This window comes from Equus asinus, chromosome 12, assembly GCF_041296235.1.
Source record: "Equus asinus isolate D_3611 breed Donkey chromosome 12, EquAss-T2T_v2, whole genome shotgun sequence".
NCBI lineage: Eukaryota > Metazoa > Chordata > Mammalia > Perissodactyla > Equidae > Equus > Equus asinus.
In genome coordinates, this window is record NC_091801.1 from 78252297 (window position 1) to 78270412 (window position 18116).

The 18116-nt window shown below is 40.0% G+C and overlaps 1 protein-coding gene across 4 annotated transcripts in view; it reads left to right on the forward strand.

Annotated features, from left to right (window-relative positions):
* Positions 1–18116, forward strand: part of KHDRBS3 (KH RNA binding domain containing, signal transduction associated 3) — a 189067-nt gene that overhangs the window by 69264 nt on the left and 101687 nt on the right. For all 4 annotated transcript variants that reach the window (XR_006534741.2, XM_044781148.2, XM_044781149.2 and 1 more), the window contains exons 3-4: positions 12979–13095; positions 17882–18028. Coding sequence is in view for 3 of the 4 variants with exons in the window: in XM_044781148.2 (XP_044637083.1) it covers positions 12979–13095; positions 17882–18028 (264 nt within the window). In the remaining variant the exon portion in view is untranslated. The remainder of the gene's footprint in view (positions 1–12978; positions 13096–17881; positions 18029–18116) is intronic.

Below are 18116 nucleotides of genomic sequence, written 5' to 3' on the forward strand. Positions count from 1 at the left end.
ATTATGTTTTTTAAGATTTAGTGTTAAATTCTGAGTTAAATTCTATAAGTTTAAATTAGATTTATTAAATTTTTTAATTGGTAATTGTTTTAATCTCTAAGTATTCTAACGTTTACATATTATTTTGAGTAACTTTATATTAGTCAGCATGGTTTCTCACATTAAATGTTTTCCTATTATGTGCATGTTTTGAATTTGCTATATTTGCTGCCTCACAGAGACACTTAGGTTAAGTAAGTGTCTTTGAGGGAGAGAATATAGGCTTATGAAACATGGTCTGACCTGGAGTTGGAACTGAAGCTCAGGAAAATTTTCTTTTTCAAAGTTGGCTTGCAGTTTTTCCTTGTAGTGTGTTGCAGACAATTCAAAACCCATGAATTTACTACTAGGTAGAAGCCTAGTCCGTAGAAATCCTCATGGGGTTAAGAATGTTCCACATTAGTAAATATGTGACAGTCACGTTGGCTTGTTAAAAATTGCCTTGTCTGTGACTCCTATTTGATTATCACAGGCATATAATATTTTTCCCAGAAGATTTATGTGAAAATAATTTTTAATTTTGGTGTTCAATTGATAGACTACCTGTAGACATAAAGTAATAATGTGCTTGTATGTTAGTTCTTTATATGTCTATGCCATTACCAAGATTAATATGACTGGCTAGTGGGGATTTTGAACTTGTTGACATCAAGAAAGCCTTATATTAAAAATAGTCACTTAGAGATACATGTCTTTAATTCAAGTCACTATTAGTGTCCCTCCTGGTATTCATTAAATCTTGGGACCCTATTATGAAGTAGAAAGGCCTCTCTGGATAACAGAACCTTAGGGAAAGTATTGGCCCTTAAAGCCATTGGTTCACAATGCACAGTCCCTTCCACATCAATCCTCAACCATCGCTTTGACAACCCATAGCCTATAGTGGGACTTGGAGAGAAGTGCCATTATAAGTAGAGATGAGAGGAATATATCTTCAGAAGCTACTTTTGTTCTGTTCTCAGAGGTCTTCTCTGGGCTCTTGGGATCTCGTGACACACAGCCCCTGTGTCATGAGAACTGAATTAGAAAGTTAAGTTGGTATTTGGAAATACAGTAGCACTCAAAAGCGTTGTGAAGGAATTTGAAATCTTATGCTGCGACTTTTCCCTTATTCTCTTTAAAATGCTTGATCATTAACCCAGAAAGTAGCACTCGAACTTAGATTTGTTAAGCGGACTCCAAAAACAGCCAGGCGTATATTGAGGGGTTCCCGAAAGAATTTATTCATGTTGTTTTGGGGGCTTATTATTATTACTACTACTATTTTATTGAGCCAGATGAAATAATTATAAAATTTGGTTATATAGAGACCCCCACAATCTCATTACGTTAAAGACTAGAAATGCTACCGTATATGAATTTTCCTCGCAAAGCAGTAATTTAGAAATTAAAGTCTGTGATAAGTATTATTATGTATAAATCTTTTGACACATCAGTGCTTACTTTTTGAGGAGGGATGGTGGAGAGATCTCTAAATGTGTTGCTGAGCCAAAAGGTAACAGCATCATTAGTGCTTTGCATTATATTATTGGCTTAGGTATCTTTAATATTACTGGACTGATTATTTTGGCTCTGGGCCACTTGAGGACCACCAGTTTGGGTCTACTGAAAACTGTGTGACTATATTGGTATTAGACATGGGAAATGTGAACAAAACTTAATCACTTTCTTCTAGAACTCCCAGCCTAGTGGAATAAAACAGCAGAAATTCATACCATGGACCAAACTATAAACTTTTATCACAACAAGTAATTGACACATAATTACATGAAACAAAAGACACGTGATCTACAATGATACTGAGAAGCATTGCTACTGAGGGGAAAGGAGTCAGGTTTAGGAGCTAGCCCCACTTGTGTTATGCCCCGCTCTGCCTACTGGTCACCTCCACTTGGATATCCCAGACATCTTTGATTCAATGCGTGCATGAGTGATCTTCATACCTCCTTTTCTTGGCAAACCTGCACCTTTTCCTGTATTCCTTATTTCAGTGAATGACAGACAGCCTGTGTACCTAAGTGCCTATGCCTGAAACCAGCGCATCGTTTTTGTCTACTATCTTCTCCTTCATTTACCACCTCTCCCTCCATTCTTGAAATACTGTGACTTACACATTTTATTATTTCTACTTCTTAAATTCATTATCATCCATCTCCATCTCTGCATTCCATTGCCACTCCTTAATTTAGACTACTATCATCTCTAACTCAGTCAATTTCTTACCTTCAGTTTCAAATCCTCCATTCTATTCTCTATACTTGTGGCCAAACTATTGAAGTCTGGGATTTTCTGGATTAACAGTTTTAAACTCACTTATATATGGGCTACACTTGCTTATTTTATTTGTTTTGTCGTCCACCCTTCCCTCCCCCAAGATTATAATCCAGCCTTGAACAAGTAAAGATAGAAATAATGTAAGGTAGATCATTTCAGATTGTATGTTACTTTTGTATGCCTGCCCATATCATCTCCTTTAGAAGTTACTTGTACACTTCATTGATTTTTAGAGTTGCTAACATCTCAATAAGGTGGGCTGTTTATCATTCAGAAGTAAATACTGTGTTAAGTTATAATCAATGGAGCATCACCAAATAATCTTAACTACTACCAGTAATATTTGAGGATTTGTGGTTGGCAAATTAATAAATTTAAATAATAGTATTTATCCATAGCTTTAATATGTTGCAATAATTTCTGGAGCAAAGAAAATCAATAAAAACTATACTGACTAGTGCCATTTGATTTGGGGTAAAATAAACTTTAATTCCACAAGTATTTATTGAGAATCCATTTTGTAGGAAAAATGATGAATCAAATATGAGTCCTAATTACTCTCAAGAGATTTATAACCTAACAGGAGAAACAGAGTAACTTTCACTAAATAATATGGGGTAAAGACCGAATTAACATGAGAGGTAGAGGGATACCACAGGATTTAAAGGAGTGAGGGAGAGTTATTTCTAGAAAGAATTACAAGTGGAATTAAATTTGGTCCTTAAGAATAAGCCCCGGATGTTAGGAAGCAGAGATCGGGGAAGGGCGGGGTAAGTGTTGGGCTAGCATGATTGAACTATGGGGATAGGAGATTGTAGCGTTCATCGGCGTGGGGGCGACTAGTCTGGAAAGCCTCCGGTGCCATGCTTGGGCATTAGAATTCTGTACAGCCGGTCAGGAGCCCTGAAGATCTATGGCAGAGAGAAGCAAACAGCTAGAATATACCATAGAAGGTATTCTGCATTATAAAAGATCTTTTTTTTTTTTTTTAAGCTCTCCTAAAATTTAGGAATGATTGATTTAAATGACTTTTTGGAATGACTTTTGTTCCTAGGAAATTCAACTTCTCGTGTAAAAGTGACTGATATTTTCAGAGGTGATTATCGGATCATGAAAATCGTTGTCAGTAATCCAAAGCTTGGCTCAGTTACTAACAATCCTAAGCAACAGGCATTTTATTTCTGAAAAGGCTGCTCCCTTTCACGTGAATGCCATGTTCCTAGGTCTCTGGTTAGGTTTACTACTGTTTGGAGTTTGGCATTTATGACGTTGATTTAATTCAAATGATATCAGTATTCTGAATACCAACTGAAATGTGGATTTACGTAACTAATTATTTTGTTACTGCTTAAATTATTGGAACATAAAATGACCCCTAGAGCTAATAAAAGTAGTGATCCGGTCTTTCCTTTCAAGAGAAGATAGGTAAAACCAAGCTTGTTAAGTTTTCCTTTGTATTCTTGCCCTAGGGCGGGAATTAGATGAATGTGGAGATCAGGAACCAAAGCTGTTCCTTGGCAGTTTACTTCTTTCTCCCTGGTAAGGTGTAGAAAGCAAATGCTTAGGTGATGCTTTCCAAAGAAGGATGTCTACACAATACATTTGGATGCTAGAACTTCTATCTTAATGTGTATATGTAGCATATGGTACTCTGTGTGTCAAGCACTGTTCTAAGCACCTTACAGGTATTAACTTATTTAATCTTTACAACTTTAGGAGGAGGGAATGGTTACCTCCTGCTCACATATGAAAAAGCTGAAGAACAGAGAAGTTAAGTAAATTGCTAAAGATTACACAGTTACTGAGTAGCAGGCATTTGAATCCCAGAAATCCGGCTCCAGAACCCATGCTCTTATTCAAGAAACTAACCTTTATTAATATTTAGTACGTGGATAAATGTAGTACCGTTACATGTTCATATGAGTGCCGTACAGCTGTGTGCACGCTGAGACAGTATCCTGAAGGAAGGGGCAACACCACAGTGCGGAAGGGCTCACCAAGTTCTCATTACTCATTTGCTCTGAGTATCTCGGGGCATATGGCTGGTGTGTGTGCCTGAGTAATGGATTCATGGAGTGTATTACCTAGTTGTAGTTATACTTATCTTTAAAGGGGCAAAGATCACTCTTAAACTGTGAATTAAAGGTCTGCTACACATGCAATAGAAATGAGCAAGAAAACGGCAGAGCTGATCCTTCCCCTGTGCCTGAAACAAGCTCAGCCTTATAACAGGGTCCGAGTGACTGTGGTCCAGTTGGATATGACAAGAAGGGTGATGTTCTCAAAGTTGAACTATTTCTTCACATCCAGTATTGTTAGGTGCTGTCCTAGGCGGTTGTTGAGTACACAGATGAATAAGACAGGGTCTCTGCCCTCAGAGAGATCACTGCTCCCCTCCCCTTCTCAGGGAGAAGAAGGTATCAGGTAGATGGCCAGGCTGAGAAAAGACTGCTGTGCGAGGCTGTAAAACTTACTGTTTTACTAAATGACAGCTTTGTTGTTTCTTTCTGTGATAGTGGATTCTATTGTGCTTTGCCCCCTGAAGCCACTCCTTCTTGCCTTCAAGCCCAGCATAGTTCCCTTCCCTGAGTCTCTCCTGATCCTGCGGCTCCATTTAACCTAGAGCCTGCAGCAGGACATGGCCGTGAGTCATCGTGGGCTGGGTCCTCCAGCCCAGTCAATCTGGCTTTGCCACATGGACCTCCCCATAGTGGTCAGATTGTTGAATTGTGAGCAAATAAATAAAATGGTTATTTAAGGCCGTTAAGTTTTTGGGTTAGTTTGTTATGCAGCAGTAGACAACCAAGATAGCATTAAAGCCTAACTCTTCAGTCCCTGATTTTCTGATTGCCAAGTCAGGTGGGGCTGTGTGAAAATGATGCAACGTATGCGCATGTTGGGTTTTAGGGTCAGAGTTGGAGGACAATGAGAGGGACAAGGGACCATAATGGACCAAAGGGAATTACTCTCAGCAAGCATGAGGTTTATCCCAGGATTTGATTTCGTCTATGAAATACTAAAGTGCATTTAAAGAAAAATAAGTAATCTAAGAGGAACGTTAACAGTTCGTGTTATAGTCAGGGAAGACGCCATAACACTGTTGAGTATTTTTGTCACAGTGAGCAGGAGGGGCTCTGCCATTGAAAAGACTTACTGTTTTGAAATTCCTTTCCTCTTGTGCCAGAGTGTTTTATATTTTATGATACTGCTGATACAGCTGTGGCTTTCTCAAAATAAAGCAACAAGAGACAGGATACTAGGTTCCTGAACCCCGAGTTCATTAATTTCTTCTTTTGCTTTTATGGATTCAGAACAATTTTTTTTTTTTTTTGAGCATTACTCTGTGCCAGGCAGTGTATTAAAAGGGGAGAAGGGGATTAAGATGTGGACAAGATTTCGGAGTTCAGTAAAACACATTCCCTCTTCTCAGGAACCCAACATGAAAGGAGATGTTTTACAATATAGTTTGGTAAGTGTCACCAGAGAAAGCAGGAGAATGAGTGTGGATTCAGAATGTCAGGGAGGTGCCTGCAGGAGATGCCCCTGGGCCTGTTAGACGCTGAGGAGCTGTAAGACAGGACTGGCTGGGCACGTGCTTTATACCGTGGAGTGTGTTCTTTTTTCAGTGTAAGTTTTTACTGTTGTTAAGAGTGAATTCAAATCAATATGGAAAATTTAAGCAATGACCAAAATACGAAGAAAATAAAACCACCAGATTTGCACCTACATTTTAAACTCAGATCCAAACTCTTGGCAGTGGGCCAGGAAGGCTGCCTGCTGTGCCTCTGTCTTCTCTTACCCCGACTCGTACTTCCCCACCCCACCTCACTCCGCTCTGTTCAGGCTGGTGGGCTGCTTGTTTCTCAGAAGCTCCCCTGTGCCCGACTTCTGTTTGCATTGCAGGGAGTTGTCTGTCCCCAGATCGTCGCATAGGACCCAGCTCAGCGCAGCCGTCACAGAGGCCAGCCTAGCCTGAAGCTGCCCTCGGTGAATACCCTGCTCTGTGGTCGCTCTCTGCGCCCTCACCAGAAGCTTCCTGGTAGTAACAAATGTTATCCTCGCGTAGGCGTTTTCTTTGATTGTCATCCGGCTCTTGGTACTAGAAAGAGAAACTCAGGATGGGGCATTGTCTGTTTCTCTTTCCTACCCAGCACACAGGACATGTTTGCTTGTCACCCCTGCTGTAGCGACACTCACTGAGGGCTAGATGACCTAAGTGTGTGTTTTGTTGACTTTGTCAATATTTTACAAAACAGAGCAGAGCGCCTTTGTTGCCCGTCCTCCTGCAGGTTAAGCTTTTGTTCAGGAGGGCAGATAGGGACGTGGATCTGGACACATTTCGGCAGGCTGCTTCCCTCTCCCCTACCAGCCCCAGGGGAAGTAGGGCGTTTCAGGATTCTTCCCTGACCTTCTCTGTGAGCACCTGGGGGTAGAGGTATTGGATTCCTGCAGAAAAACAGCTTTAAGAAGGGTCACCTCTCCTAATTCTGGAGCTTTCAGGGCTTCATGCTCTCATGCTGCCGCCGGCCCCCCCCCCCCTCCCCCCGCCCCCATAAGCAAATGCTGGAGTCCTTTCTCCCTGCAGGTGCCTGTTCTCTCTCCAGATGTGCGGTTAGTGTTGCCTTGGGACTGCAGCATTGATCTGCATTCTGTCCAGCTTTCTTGTTTTAGGTGAGAGTGACGTTCTTTGCAGTTCTACATCTGAGCCGAAATGGGTAGTTCTTGGAATGTGGTAATTTTGAGAAAGTGAAATAAGTCCAGAACGACTAACATTAAAGCAGGAGAGTGTAGCGAGGCTAGCGGACAGGTGGGCGAAGGCTGCCTCCGAGAGGGCCTTCACAGCTCTATCAGGACACTGGGACTTCATTCTAAGAAGAGTGGGACAGGTGTATTTTAAACAGAGATGTAACACGGCCAGCTTTGTGTTACGACCTCTCTGCTGGTTGAGGAAGGTGGAAGTGGCTCCAGGGAAAGGATTCTGCAGTGGGCTGGGTGAGAGCGGATGATGGCTTGGCTGGGGTATGTTGTGGTGGGACTACAGAAAAACTGGTTTAAGAGATATTTAGGAGGTAAAGTTGTTCAGATAGTTAATGAATTCATTGAACATTTATTAAATGCCCTCTGGACACAGTGTTGGAGCAGTGAGTACAAAAGGCCTGGCCACTGCCCTCAGGGAATGAGGGTCAGGTTTCTGTCTTGAGTCGCTGCGTGGGTGCTGCAGCCTTTTGCTGGGCTAACGAACTCTGAAAGATAACGTATTTGAATCTGTGGTGGCAGAGGTTACAAGTTCAGTTTTAGTGTTGAGTTTGAGGTCAATAAAACATCCCCTTGTTAGACTAATCAACATTTTGCTGAACACCCAATTAAGGGAAACCTTTAATGGAGACAGTGACATGTGCTTGAGGCTTAGTTGTTTATGAAATGACAGCTTAACTGTAATTGTTCCCCAAGGAACAGTGTCATGTCACAAATATAGTTTAGATCAATTAAAGCTAGTCCAGAAAGCACGTGGTCTTTACCAACGAAGAACGTGATTATTGGCTCCTGTGCATCATGCAGTGAAACTCACATATACTCACTGTATGCTGGTTTACCATCTGCACAATCATTTGAAAAGCTTCCTATCCACAACTGTAACATTTGTAATATAATATATTTGTAATAATTGGCATCTGGAGAAAAATCACTGGTCTTGGGAATAATAGTCACTTTTTATTCAAACCTATGCACAAATCAAATTATTAATAAAAATAAAAGTTAAGACATATTGAGTTCTTACTGTCTGTCTTGCAAATGCAGTTGTCCAGTAAAAACCAAATCCCGACTTAAGTCAGGAGAGACTGTTTGAAGGGATCTCGCAAGAGCAGGGAGAAGGCTCTGAGCATGAGATCTCAGCGTCTCAGTGGTCAGATAGCAAAGGGCTTTTCTTGTGCGTGGAAGTGAACAAGGCCAGAAAGATGTGGAGAAGTGGGAGTGGTGGAGGGAGGTGGCATGAAGGGACAGTAGATCAGAGAAGGGTTTACCCTGAGGCTGGCCCAGAAGCTGGGAGGCCTCTCGAGAGAGTGGTACGTGGTGCGCTGGCTCAGGCTGTGGGTGGTCGTCATGCAGAGGCCTGAGGAATGGGGGGAAGTTTGATCAAGCCAGGTTAAGGGACATTTTCTGGTTGATCAGTGGACAAACAGATCAGCTAATCTTTTAAGGGGCAAAGAATAGGAATTTGGAGGGCCTGTGTCTGAGCTGGTTGTAGGTAAACGAGGGAGTCATCCGCAGTTCCTACCTAAGTCATATGGGAAAGGAGAGTCCTTTGCAGTAAGCCATTTCCAGGAATGCCAAAGGGTATGAAGGTTTCTTAATCACCACTGTCTTTTAGGAACTCAGGGCTCAGGTGAAATTCAGCATTGTCACAGTGCTACTCAGCACTTTATCTGATACGTTTTAATCTTCATGATAACCCTGAAGAATAATGACTCTTGTAAGCCACAATCAAGGTGACTCTGGTGAAACTGAGGACCAGAAGGGCGGAGGAACTGCTGTGACCACACTGCTGGTTAGAGGGTGAGCCCCTAAGACACTCACTCCTTGAGAAGTCATAGCAGGTGGGGCGGGACATCAGCAGCTCCCAGAGCTCATGGCAAATAAGAGAACTATGCTGCCTAAGTTGTTTATTTCTTATATCATCTAAAAAGGCCAAACTATTTAATCAGCCCATGTGTTACTTAAGCCTTTTCTTGTGACAGAGACTGACCGTGGCCAGCTGAAGAGTTGTTTTTCTTTGTTTTAACTACATTAGCATATCTTACAGACTGCACGGAGGAATTGAACTTGTAAACTGAGAGGACAGTGACAAGGGCTTCAAGCCTAAGAAATAGAGTAACCAGTCATTGGCCCCTCTCTTTAGCAGTGTTTCTCAACAGGGGCACAACTGACATTTTACCCAGGACATTTCTACTTTGTGAAGGGCAGTCTCATCCCTCTCTGCTGTGTGACGTTCTAGGCCTTTGCCCACTAAATGCCAGTAGTGACCAACCGTCATGGCGACAACCAAACAAACATGCTAAGTATTTCCACAAGCCCCGGGAGGTGATGCAACCTGCAGTGAGAGCCCAGCCGAGCTGCCGAGCGTATTGCCGTTGTTTCTCAGCTGCAGGGACATTTGGTATCTACGCTAAGTTCTCAACCTCTGTTTCCCTGGACTTCCAGGCAAAGGTCAGCTCCTTGACCAGCCTGGGTGGCCTGGGCGTGGTCGTGTTGTTTCAGTGTGGTGGCTCCCTTGGTAGCCTTGTGCGTGAAGGGGAGTCACTTCTTGGTAAGAAGTGGGTATTATTCAGATAAAGTTCTGTGTAGTCCACAATGGTTAAATTCATCAATTTATCACTCACTGACTTGGCATAGAGTGTACATAATCTGCTGGCTGCTCTGGTAGGTGGTTTTTATACATTTCTGTATTTAATTCATACAAAAGGCACCCACAGTAGGTGGTATGATCCGTGTGTTGTAGATGAGGAGTCCGAGATTCGTGAGGGTTGACTTGCTGAGGGAGTATAACCAATACACAATAGTTAATTGAACAAAAAAGGGAATAAAAGTACTTCTGATTACCCAAATACTCGTTATGGTACTTTTTGTCAACAAAAGACTAATAGAAGTTAAATGGAGAAAGAAGACTCCTAAAGGTCTAAAAAATGCTTTTCCTTTTTATGTAAAGTCCCATGTTTTTATATTTTATCAAGTGACCTTGAATAAATCATTATCACTCTGTAGACTTTAGTTTCCTCAGTGTTAAATTAGATGTTTGTGCTAGGTGATTTCTAAGGTCTCTAATTTGCGTTAGTTGGGAAATACTTAACTATTAAAGATGTGATGTAAATATGGCTGTTTGCAGAAATTTATTTTTATGCTATCCTTGAATGCCACTAAAATGAATGGAAATGAATGGAAAAAAGGCACAAATCCGTGAAGAGAAGAATGAGAGTGTGAGACAACAAAAGGCAAATGATGTCAGTAAAATTTTGTAGCTGCAAAATAAATGGATAAATGGTAATGACTTGGAAGACCAGAGGAAGCAGAATCCTGAGCTTGCAGAGTGAGAGAAAGTCGACCAGAACCCTCATTAGTGTGGGAAGAAAACCCTGAGAAGACTCAGGAATTGTAGACAAAAATGACTGTGAAGGTAGATTTATAGAGGAGACTTGGTTAAGGCTTGTGTGGGAAGTAGTTAGACCACCACATGCTCTTCCCAGCTGGTGAAACCGGGCATCTGCCCTTCTTAGCCTGGCAACAGACTGGAGATTTTCTCCAGAGTTTACGTAAGAGAAGCCTTAGGCTCTAAGACCCAAATAGACAGCTAAGGGCTAGAGTGAGATCCTCCCACTGAAAACGAGGGAATTATTTCATTTAAGTAAGGATGTGCATACTTAAAAATGGGATCCCAGTATTCCGGCAGCCAGGCTTATACCCCCTCCTAGGAAACTGAGAATTCCTCTTCAGGGAAATGCCTAGCCCAAGAGAAGAGAAATAGAGATAGTGATATTTGAGTAGCTTTTGATGAAAAAACTGGCTGCCATATTACAGTGAATTGTCAAGTCCGGTCATCCCATGTACAAAAGCAGAACTTCCAGTCAGCATTTTAGAGCTTCAATCTTAAAATTTTAAAAATGCGTAGCAGAGGATTGCCTGTCATCTGAGGAAAGCCCATAATGTAGAAAGAGAGCAGTTCACAAAACATGGCGGGTCAGGAGAATCTGTTGCAAGAAGCAGATACTGTAAGCTCCAAGGTGGGGAGGAGCCACTGTCATTAGTGTCCTCAGAGAGATAAGAGCTTATATTGCTTCCATAAATATTTGTTAAAAGCCATAAAAAAGAACAACTATAAGGAAATACTGTTAGTAGTTAAACATTTCATAGCAGAAATGAAAGGATCAATAGAAATATAGGCTTAATGTAATTAAATCTCCCAGAAAGTGAAACAGAGAGAGAGAAAGAAAAAGAGAGGAAAACTAAGAGAGAAACTTAGACATCTAACTCAGGAGGTCCAATATCCAGACAATGGAATTTCCAGAAAGACCAAGTAGAGAAAATGAGGAACAAGAATACAGTGGAGGTGGGTGGGTCGAGACGCTGATTTTTTTCTTCCCCACCTTGTAGTTTGTTTGATACTTGAAACTCTGAAAGTATCACTTTTATACTTTTCAAAACTAATTTAATTAAAGTTAAATTTGAAAAACCGAAAAATAATTACATGTAAAGGTTAAAAATAGATATTTGAGTTTTCATTGAAGACCAATAAAGTTAAAAGTGGACAGGGAAAAAAATACCATTTTGATTTTTTAAAATACATATTTCAGGAAAATTACTTCAATTATCATAGTTGGATAAATTGAGGAATGATTTTCTCTTAAAAACAGCAATGCTGGGTCAGCCCCAGTGGCGTAGTGGTTAAATTCAGTGCCTTCCAGTTCGTGAGCTAGGTTTGCTTTCCAGGCATAGACCTACACCACTCTGTTAGCAGCCGTGCTGTGCTGGTGGCCTACATACTAAAAAATAGAGGAAGATTGGCTCAGGGCACATCTTCCTCAGCAAAACAAAAAACAAACGAACGCAAACTGCAATTGCACAGCAGTGGCATAGATCATGAAAGATAGCTGATATCAAAGCAGCAGCTACATGAGTTTGTAATCAAGGATCTTATCAAAGAGAGCAGTTTCTCTCCTGGTAGACAGTGCTGACTTTCTATATGGCAGCAAGAAGTATCCATGATTTACCTGAATTATAGTAAAGCTTTTAAAACTTGTGTGAAATTCCTAATGATAATTCTTCCATTCAAGATATATTTATTGTCTATTATATGCCAAGCATTGTTCTAAATTATTTATTTATGTGGACCCATTTAATCCTCAGAAGAGCCCTGTGAGGGTAGGTCCTGTGTGGTTCATCATTCCCATTTTATAGATGTGGAAGTCAAGGTATAGAGAGGTTAGCTTACTTGGCCAGGGTTACTCAGCTGGTAAGTGGAACAGCCAGGTTTGAAAATCATGGCAGTCTAGCCTCAAAGTCTCTACCCTAATTAATTCACTTCTACTCTTCTTGTTAAATAAAGGATCCTAAGCTTCTAGGTTAAATAATTTGTCCATATTCCCATAGCTGGTTATTTTAGAAGAGAGAGATGTATTTTTTCATAAAGCCTTTGTTGGCCACTGAATGCTTAAGAACTCATCTGAGCCAGTGCACCCATTGATTGACTAACCAAAGCTTAGGTACTGACCAAGGAGAACCCAGATACTCTATAATGACCAGTCCAGTGCACATTAGAGGACACCCGCTGTCCTTTCCCTCACCTACATTTCAATCCTTGCATTGTTCGTGGTTGATATTGAATGTGTGTTGAAATTGTCAGAATAGCAACTTAGAAATTCTGGGAAATAAATTGCCTGTACAATTTGTGAAATGTAGCCATCACTGAAGTGATTGGTGTAGAGAAACATGTCAAAAATTTTTAAATTTCACCATTTTATATAGTTTATGGAAACAGTGTGATGCATGTAGCACAACTTAAATATTAGGAACATTAATTATGTGTGGCATACTACAGTGTTTTCCTAACATTCTGGATTAGTAAATTACTTTCAGATATGAATGTTACAAATTTGGTTTGTTTGTTCTTCCTAGTTCAACTTTGTGGGGAAACTTTTGGGTCCACGTGGCAATTCTCTGAAGCGTTTACAAGAAGAAACCTTGACAAAAATGTCCATCCTTGGAAAAGGTTCCATGAGAGACAAGGCAAAGGTAACAGTCACCATAGACAGTGGCTACATTTTTAGTTAAGTTATATAATGTACTTTTAGGTCATCCATTGTGTTAATGCATATTATATAAAAGCTAACTGGGGTCTCAAAGGAAATTACGTGAAACTGTTATATAAGGTGATTTATCTGTGATAACTGTTTAGAAAATTGAATCACTCTGGCCAATTTCAGAATATGTAGTATCTTAAACCTACATCTGTGACTATTACATTCATTTATAAACTTAAATAGCAGTACCTATGGTTTTGATTCTAAAATCAATGTTACCTTATAGAAAGTACAGTGATATTGAAATTATCTTGAAGAGAACTAAGAGTTATCTATAGTCTCACCATCATTTTTTGCATTGTAGATTAGTTCCTTAGGGTCTTCTGTCTATGCCTTTGTTTCCCACAGTTGAGTTTATAAAGTATATACTTTTATTTGCTCTTTTTGCCATTTCTTTGATATCCTATGCATTTTATCAAGTTAAAATTTATTTTAAATGTTTTAGTAGTTGCTCACTGTTCTAACACCTACTAATACTACTTGGATGTGATCACACTAACTGCCTTTTTTTAAAATAAGCTAAAATTACTCAGCTATTTGCTTTGAGCACTTTCTTAAATATACCAATTCTGAAAGAAATTTTCACATTTCATAGTGTGCTATCACTAATGTTTTCTCTATTATCACTTTGTTGTTCTCTCATTGTTAAAAGATTTATATTACTGAGAACCAAATCCATATTCAGTGATCACTTGCCATGCAATGTTGAACAATGATTGTATCAGACAAGAAAGTTATTCAGACAAAACCCAGCCTCCTCACAAAAAAAGTCCATCTAAATAACAACTTTTATAATAAAAATAGCCATCATTTTGCTATTGAACACCCACTATGATTAGACCCTGTGGGAGACATTTTACATGCATTATTCCATGTTATCCTTAGAAAAATGGAAGATACATACCACTCTCCTTATTTATGTGTTAGAAAACTGAGATTCAGAGAACATGAGTGATCATCTGGGTTAATCACGGAAGTTCATTATATTATTTTATTAAAAAATGGCTGTGTGTCACATTCACCTGGAATGCTGTTTAAAAATACAGATTCCCGTGTCCCAATCTGTTTAGGGTGGAACCTCAAAATGAATTTTCAATAGGTGTTTGAAATGATTTTGACCCACGCCAGGCTTAATACTCACTAAGCATTGCTGTCTCAAGTGGTGTTACTTTGATTCCCTGACTCATCTATTCTGGCAGGCAGAGAAAATAGAATCATGATTGGTCAGAAATTCTGTGTATCTTGTAGGAAAGTACCCCACCCTTGCTGGTATTTTGATAAAGTCTTCCATAAGGCCGCCTGGTAACGTGGTACCTGATGTGACCACTGAGACCCATCAACATGATGCTACTTATTTTGTTTGTTGTTAAGGGAGTTCCTTGGTCAGACCATTCAGTGGCTTGATCAGGGCATCCACAGATGGTATTACAGGTAGAAGGAAAGTGGGGAAGGCAAGTCTTTATCTAGAGTCTATGTCCAAGTACCAGCAAATGGCTGGCTGGCTGTATAATGAAAGGGAACCTGAAGATCAGCTTGCTTTCAGGGCTTGGTCGTCCAGGTTATGTTATCATTTCAAGGGCTGGTGGTAGTTCTCTGCTGTTGGCATATAGGACACTCAGCGGTGGCAGTAGCCAATCATCGTTTTTGGGGAGAGTCCGTGTTGTAAAGTAGTGCATGACCTCTCTCCCTGTCACCCTGAGCACTTTGTTGATGAGTCCCTTGTGTAGCACTGAGGTAGCTTGGGAATGAGCTGCTTTGACAACTGCTAAAATGGGTCCCCTTGGTTACCGGGTCACTATGTGCCTGCTCTGCATTGCATGGGCCTCTTTCCAGACCACTTATCACCCATTCACCAATCCTCTCGTTTCTACATTTCTGTGTGCTCGACGACATGGGTCAGCAAGTCAATATGGGGATTCTGCAAGTGGCTGATCATTTATATTCCATCAAGACAACTAGAAACTGAGGAAGTCCCGTACATTGTGGATTTACAGTCTGCTGAGCGTACTGTCAATAGACTAGGACCAGAAGTCCTTTTGTCTCTTGACCTCATTGTCATCAGGGGCCTTAAATGAATACTTTTAGTATCCCATCTGCTGTGTTATAGTGAGATCCTCACTGCCCGAACTCTTGAATACTAATTTCACTTGATCCTTTTTACTAGTTTAATTTTAGTATACAGAAATTCTCAGTTAATAATTTGTTTATTTCTAAACAGCTTTCTGTTACTTAGTATTAAAATTTCATCCTTTGAGATTTTCCAAGTGTTCGTTATTTCAGTTCTAACATGAGCATAATTCATTTTTTCTTGTACTTGCTACATTGATGGAATTATGGAAGTCATTACTGACATGTATCGGCTGGTTATGCAGCATAATCACAGCAATGCTGTGGTCTGCTGGGCCTTCAGTTTGTGGCAACATCATGCTAGATGTTTTGCCCACATCAACTGTATTATACAACAATAGAATAATTAATACTATAGCCATGTAATAATAATTACTGTAATAATAATTGTCATTACTGTATTCATCGTTTATTATGTGCTAGGCATAATTCTAAAGACTTTTTGTGTGTTTAGACACAAAACTCTTTTATTACCACAACGCCTTTATTACTAATAACACCTAATTATAATTACTCCTTTATTACTACAACAGCCCTATGAGCAGTAGGTACTATACTATTAGCATCCTCATTTAAAATCATCCCTTCAAAGTGAGGACAAAGTGACCTGCCCAAAGTTATACAGTACAGTATGTATTGGATTTGGGATTTGAAAGCAGAAGTTTGAAGTCTTTGTTCTTCCTCAGAAAACACAGTGCCTGTCTTCATGAACCGCTGAAACAGGCTGGTAGCAACTCCTCACTCTATGGAGTCGTGCAACAGCTGTGGTTGCAGTAAGAAAGCTCCTTCCATCCCAAGTTTGTGATAGAAATGAAATGCTTGACTGTGAACATTATAATCTCCCATTAAAATCATTATTTTGATACCATTTTAGAAAAATATGTTTATTTTAGTAGTTCATATTTTCACAGATGGACTACTGTACACAGAATACAATTTTTAAAGCTTTAGCTATACAAGGCAGAGTATCAGATCAAATGGTTGAAAATGTTCTGATTGGAACAATGGATGATCTACGGTTGGCATAAAAGAATGGTGTTTCTTATAGTCAAGACAAATTTCAAAGAAAATGCGTAGGATATTATGGTAGCTTATATTTGCTGTCCTGTATTTCAAATAGTTTTCTTCTTTCTTTCAGTTTCTGACCCACTTTCCATAAATGTGAAAGAAACTAGCATTTATTGAGAGCCTACCACGTGTAAGGCAGTGTTCTATACACACTGTCTCCTGGCCAAGCGTTTCCATATAGCTGGTCCTTTGAGTCTTCTTGACGATCCTGCGTTAATATACATGCGTTAACACCAAATGGAATTGATTTTGCAAATTAAATGTTGGATTACATATAATCTGTCTTAACTCACACACCTAGTGACGGGCATAGCTAAGATTCAGGTATATGTGAATCTGAATCCCATGCCCTTTTCACGTTGATGTCTCTTTTCTTAGTAAGAATTCAGATTAGTTAAGTAACAGAAGTTGAGGCCTTAAAGGATGAAGTGAAGGTGTTGGTGCTTCCTTGGCCTCTTGGCTAATGGTGAAATTAAACGAACGATGTTGTTGCCAGGAATTCCTGGAATTCTCTGTCTTACGGGATAGATTTTCTGGAGAGGCTGGGAAAGTTTCCTACCTTTTAGAAATCACTTTAGATGTAGGTTCCTACTAATCTTAATCTGTCTGTCTGGTTTTAATGTTGGAAACAAAGACTATTCAAAGACTCGGATTCTGTAATTGCTGCCCTGATGAAGGCTAATTAGGAAAAGAGAATGGAGCAAAGTTGGTAGTCCCTTAAATGTTTTTTTCCTCCTGATTTTCCCCTGAATTTCATTATGTAAACCACAGAAAAGAGAAAAATGGTAAAAGATGTTTATCATAAATCTGTAAATTTATGTAATTAAAATCTGTCATTTATTTTATTCACTGTTTTATCCTCAGAAAGAGTTTAGTGCCTGGCCTGTTGAAACGCTTTTTTGAATGATATATGAATGAGCAAATGAATGTAGAAATGAAGAAATAATGTTTGATCATTCTTTCAGTCAATATTTGCTGAGCATCTGCTATATACCAAGCATTTTCCTAGATAAGGAGAATGCCGCACCCAACAAGACAAGCATGGTTTCTGCTCCATGGCAATCACCTTTAGTGACAGAAATTAGAAAATGGACAAGTGAAAAATAAGTTATCTCAGATAGTGGCAACTACTTTGTAACAGGATCACAGGCGCAGAGTGTGAGCGGTGAGAAGTGAGCTTGATTGCTTAGCTGGTTTGAGGAATGCAAAGCATCTCTGTGCAGCTCCTGGAGGAGGTGGGGCGAGGGAGCCAGAGCACGCGGTGGTAGGTGGTGGGCAGGCGGCGGGACTCCTCCTAGGCTGAGGCAGGGGTTGAGGCTTACTCCAGCAGCCGTAGGAAACCTTTGGAGTTTTCATAAAAGCCTGGGAATGGCGGGAGCAGATTTCTGTTTTAAACTTTCTTTTTTAGGTGGTATTTGTTACTGAGTGAATCTTCTGTGAGAGCTACATGCCACATAAGCTCTGGGGAGTTTTTATTTTCTTTCCTTCTGACACATTGTTAAACATGACTTTTCTTTGTTCAGGAAGAAGAGTTGAGGAAAAGTGGAGAAGCAAAGTACTTCCACCTTCATGATGATCTGCACGTTCTCATTGAAGTTTTTGCCCCACCAGCAGAAGCGTATGCCCGGATGGGACATGCTTTGGAAGAAATCAAAAAGTTCCTCATTCCTGTTAGTACAGTTTTTCTTGATAGTTAACTTGTACTTTAAAGTCTTTATTTTAATCCTTGGTAATTCTTATCAGTGTTGTTATTTGCAT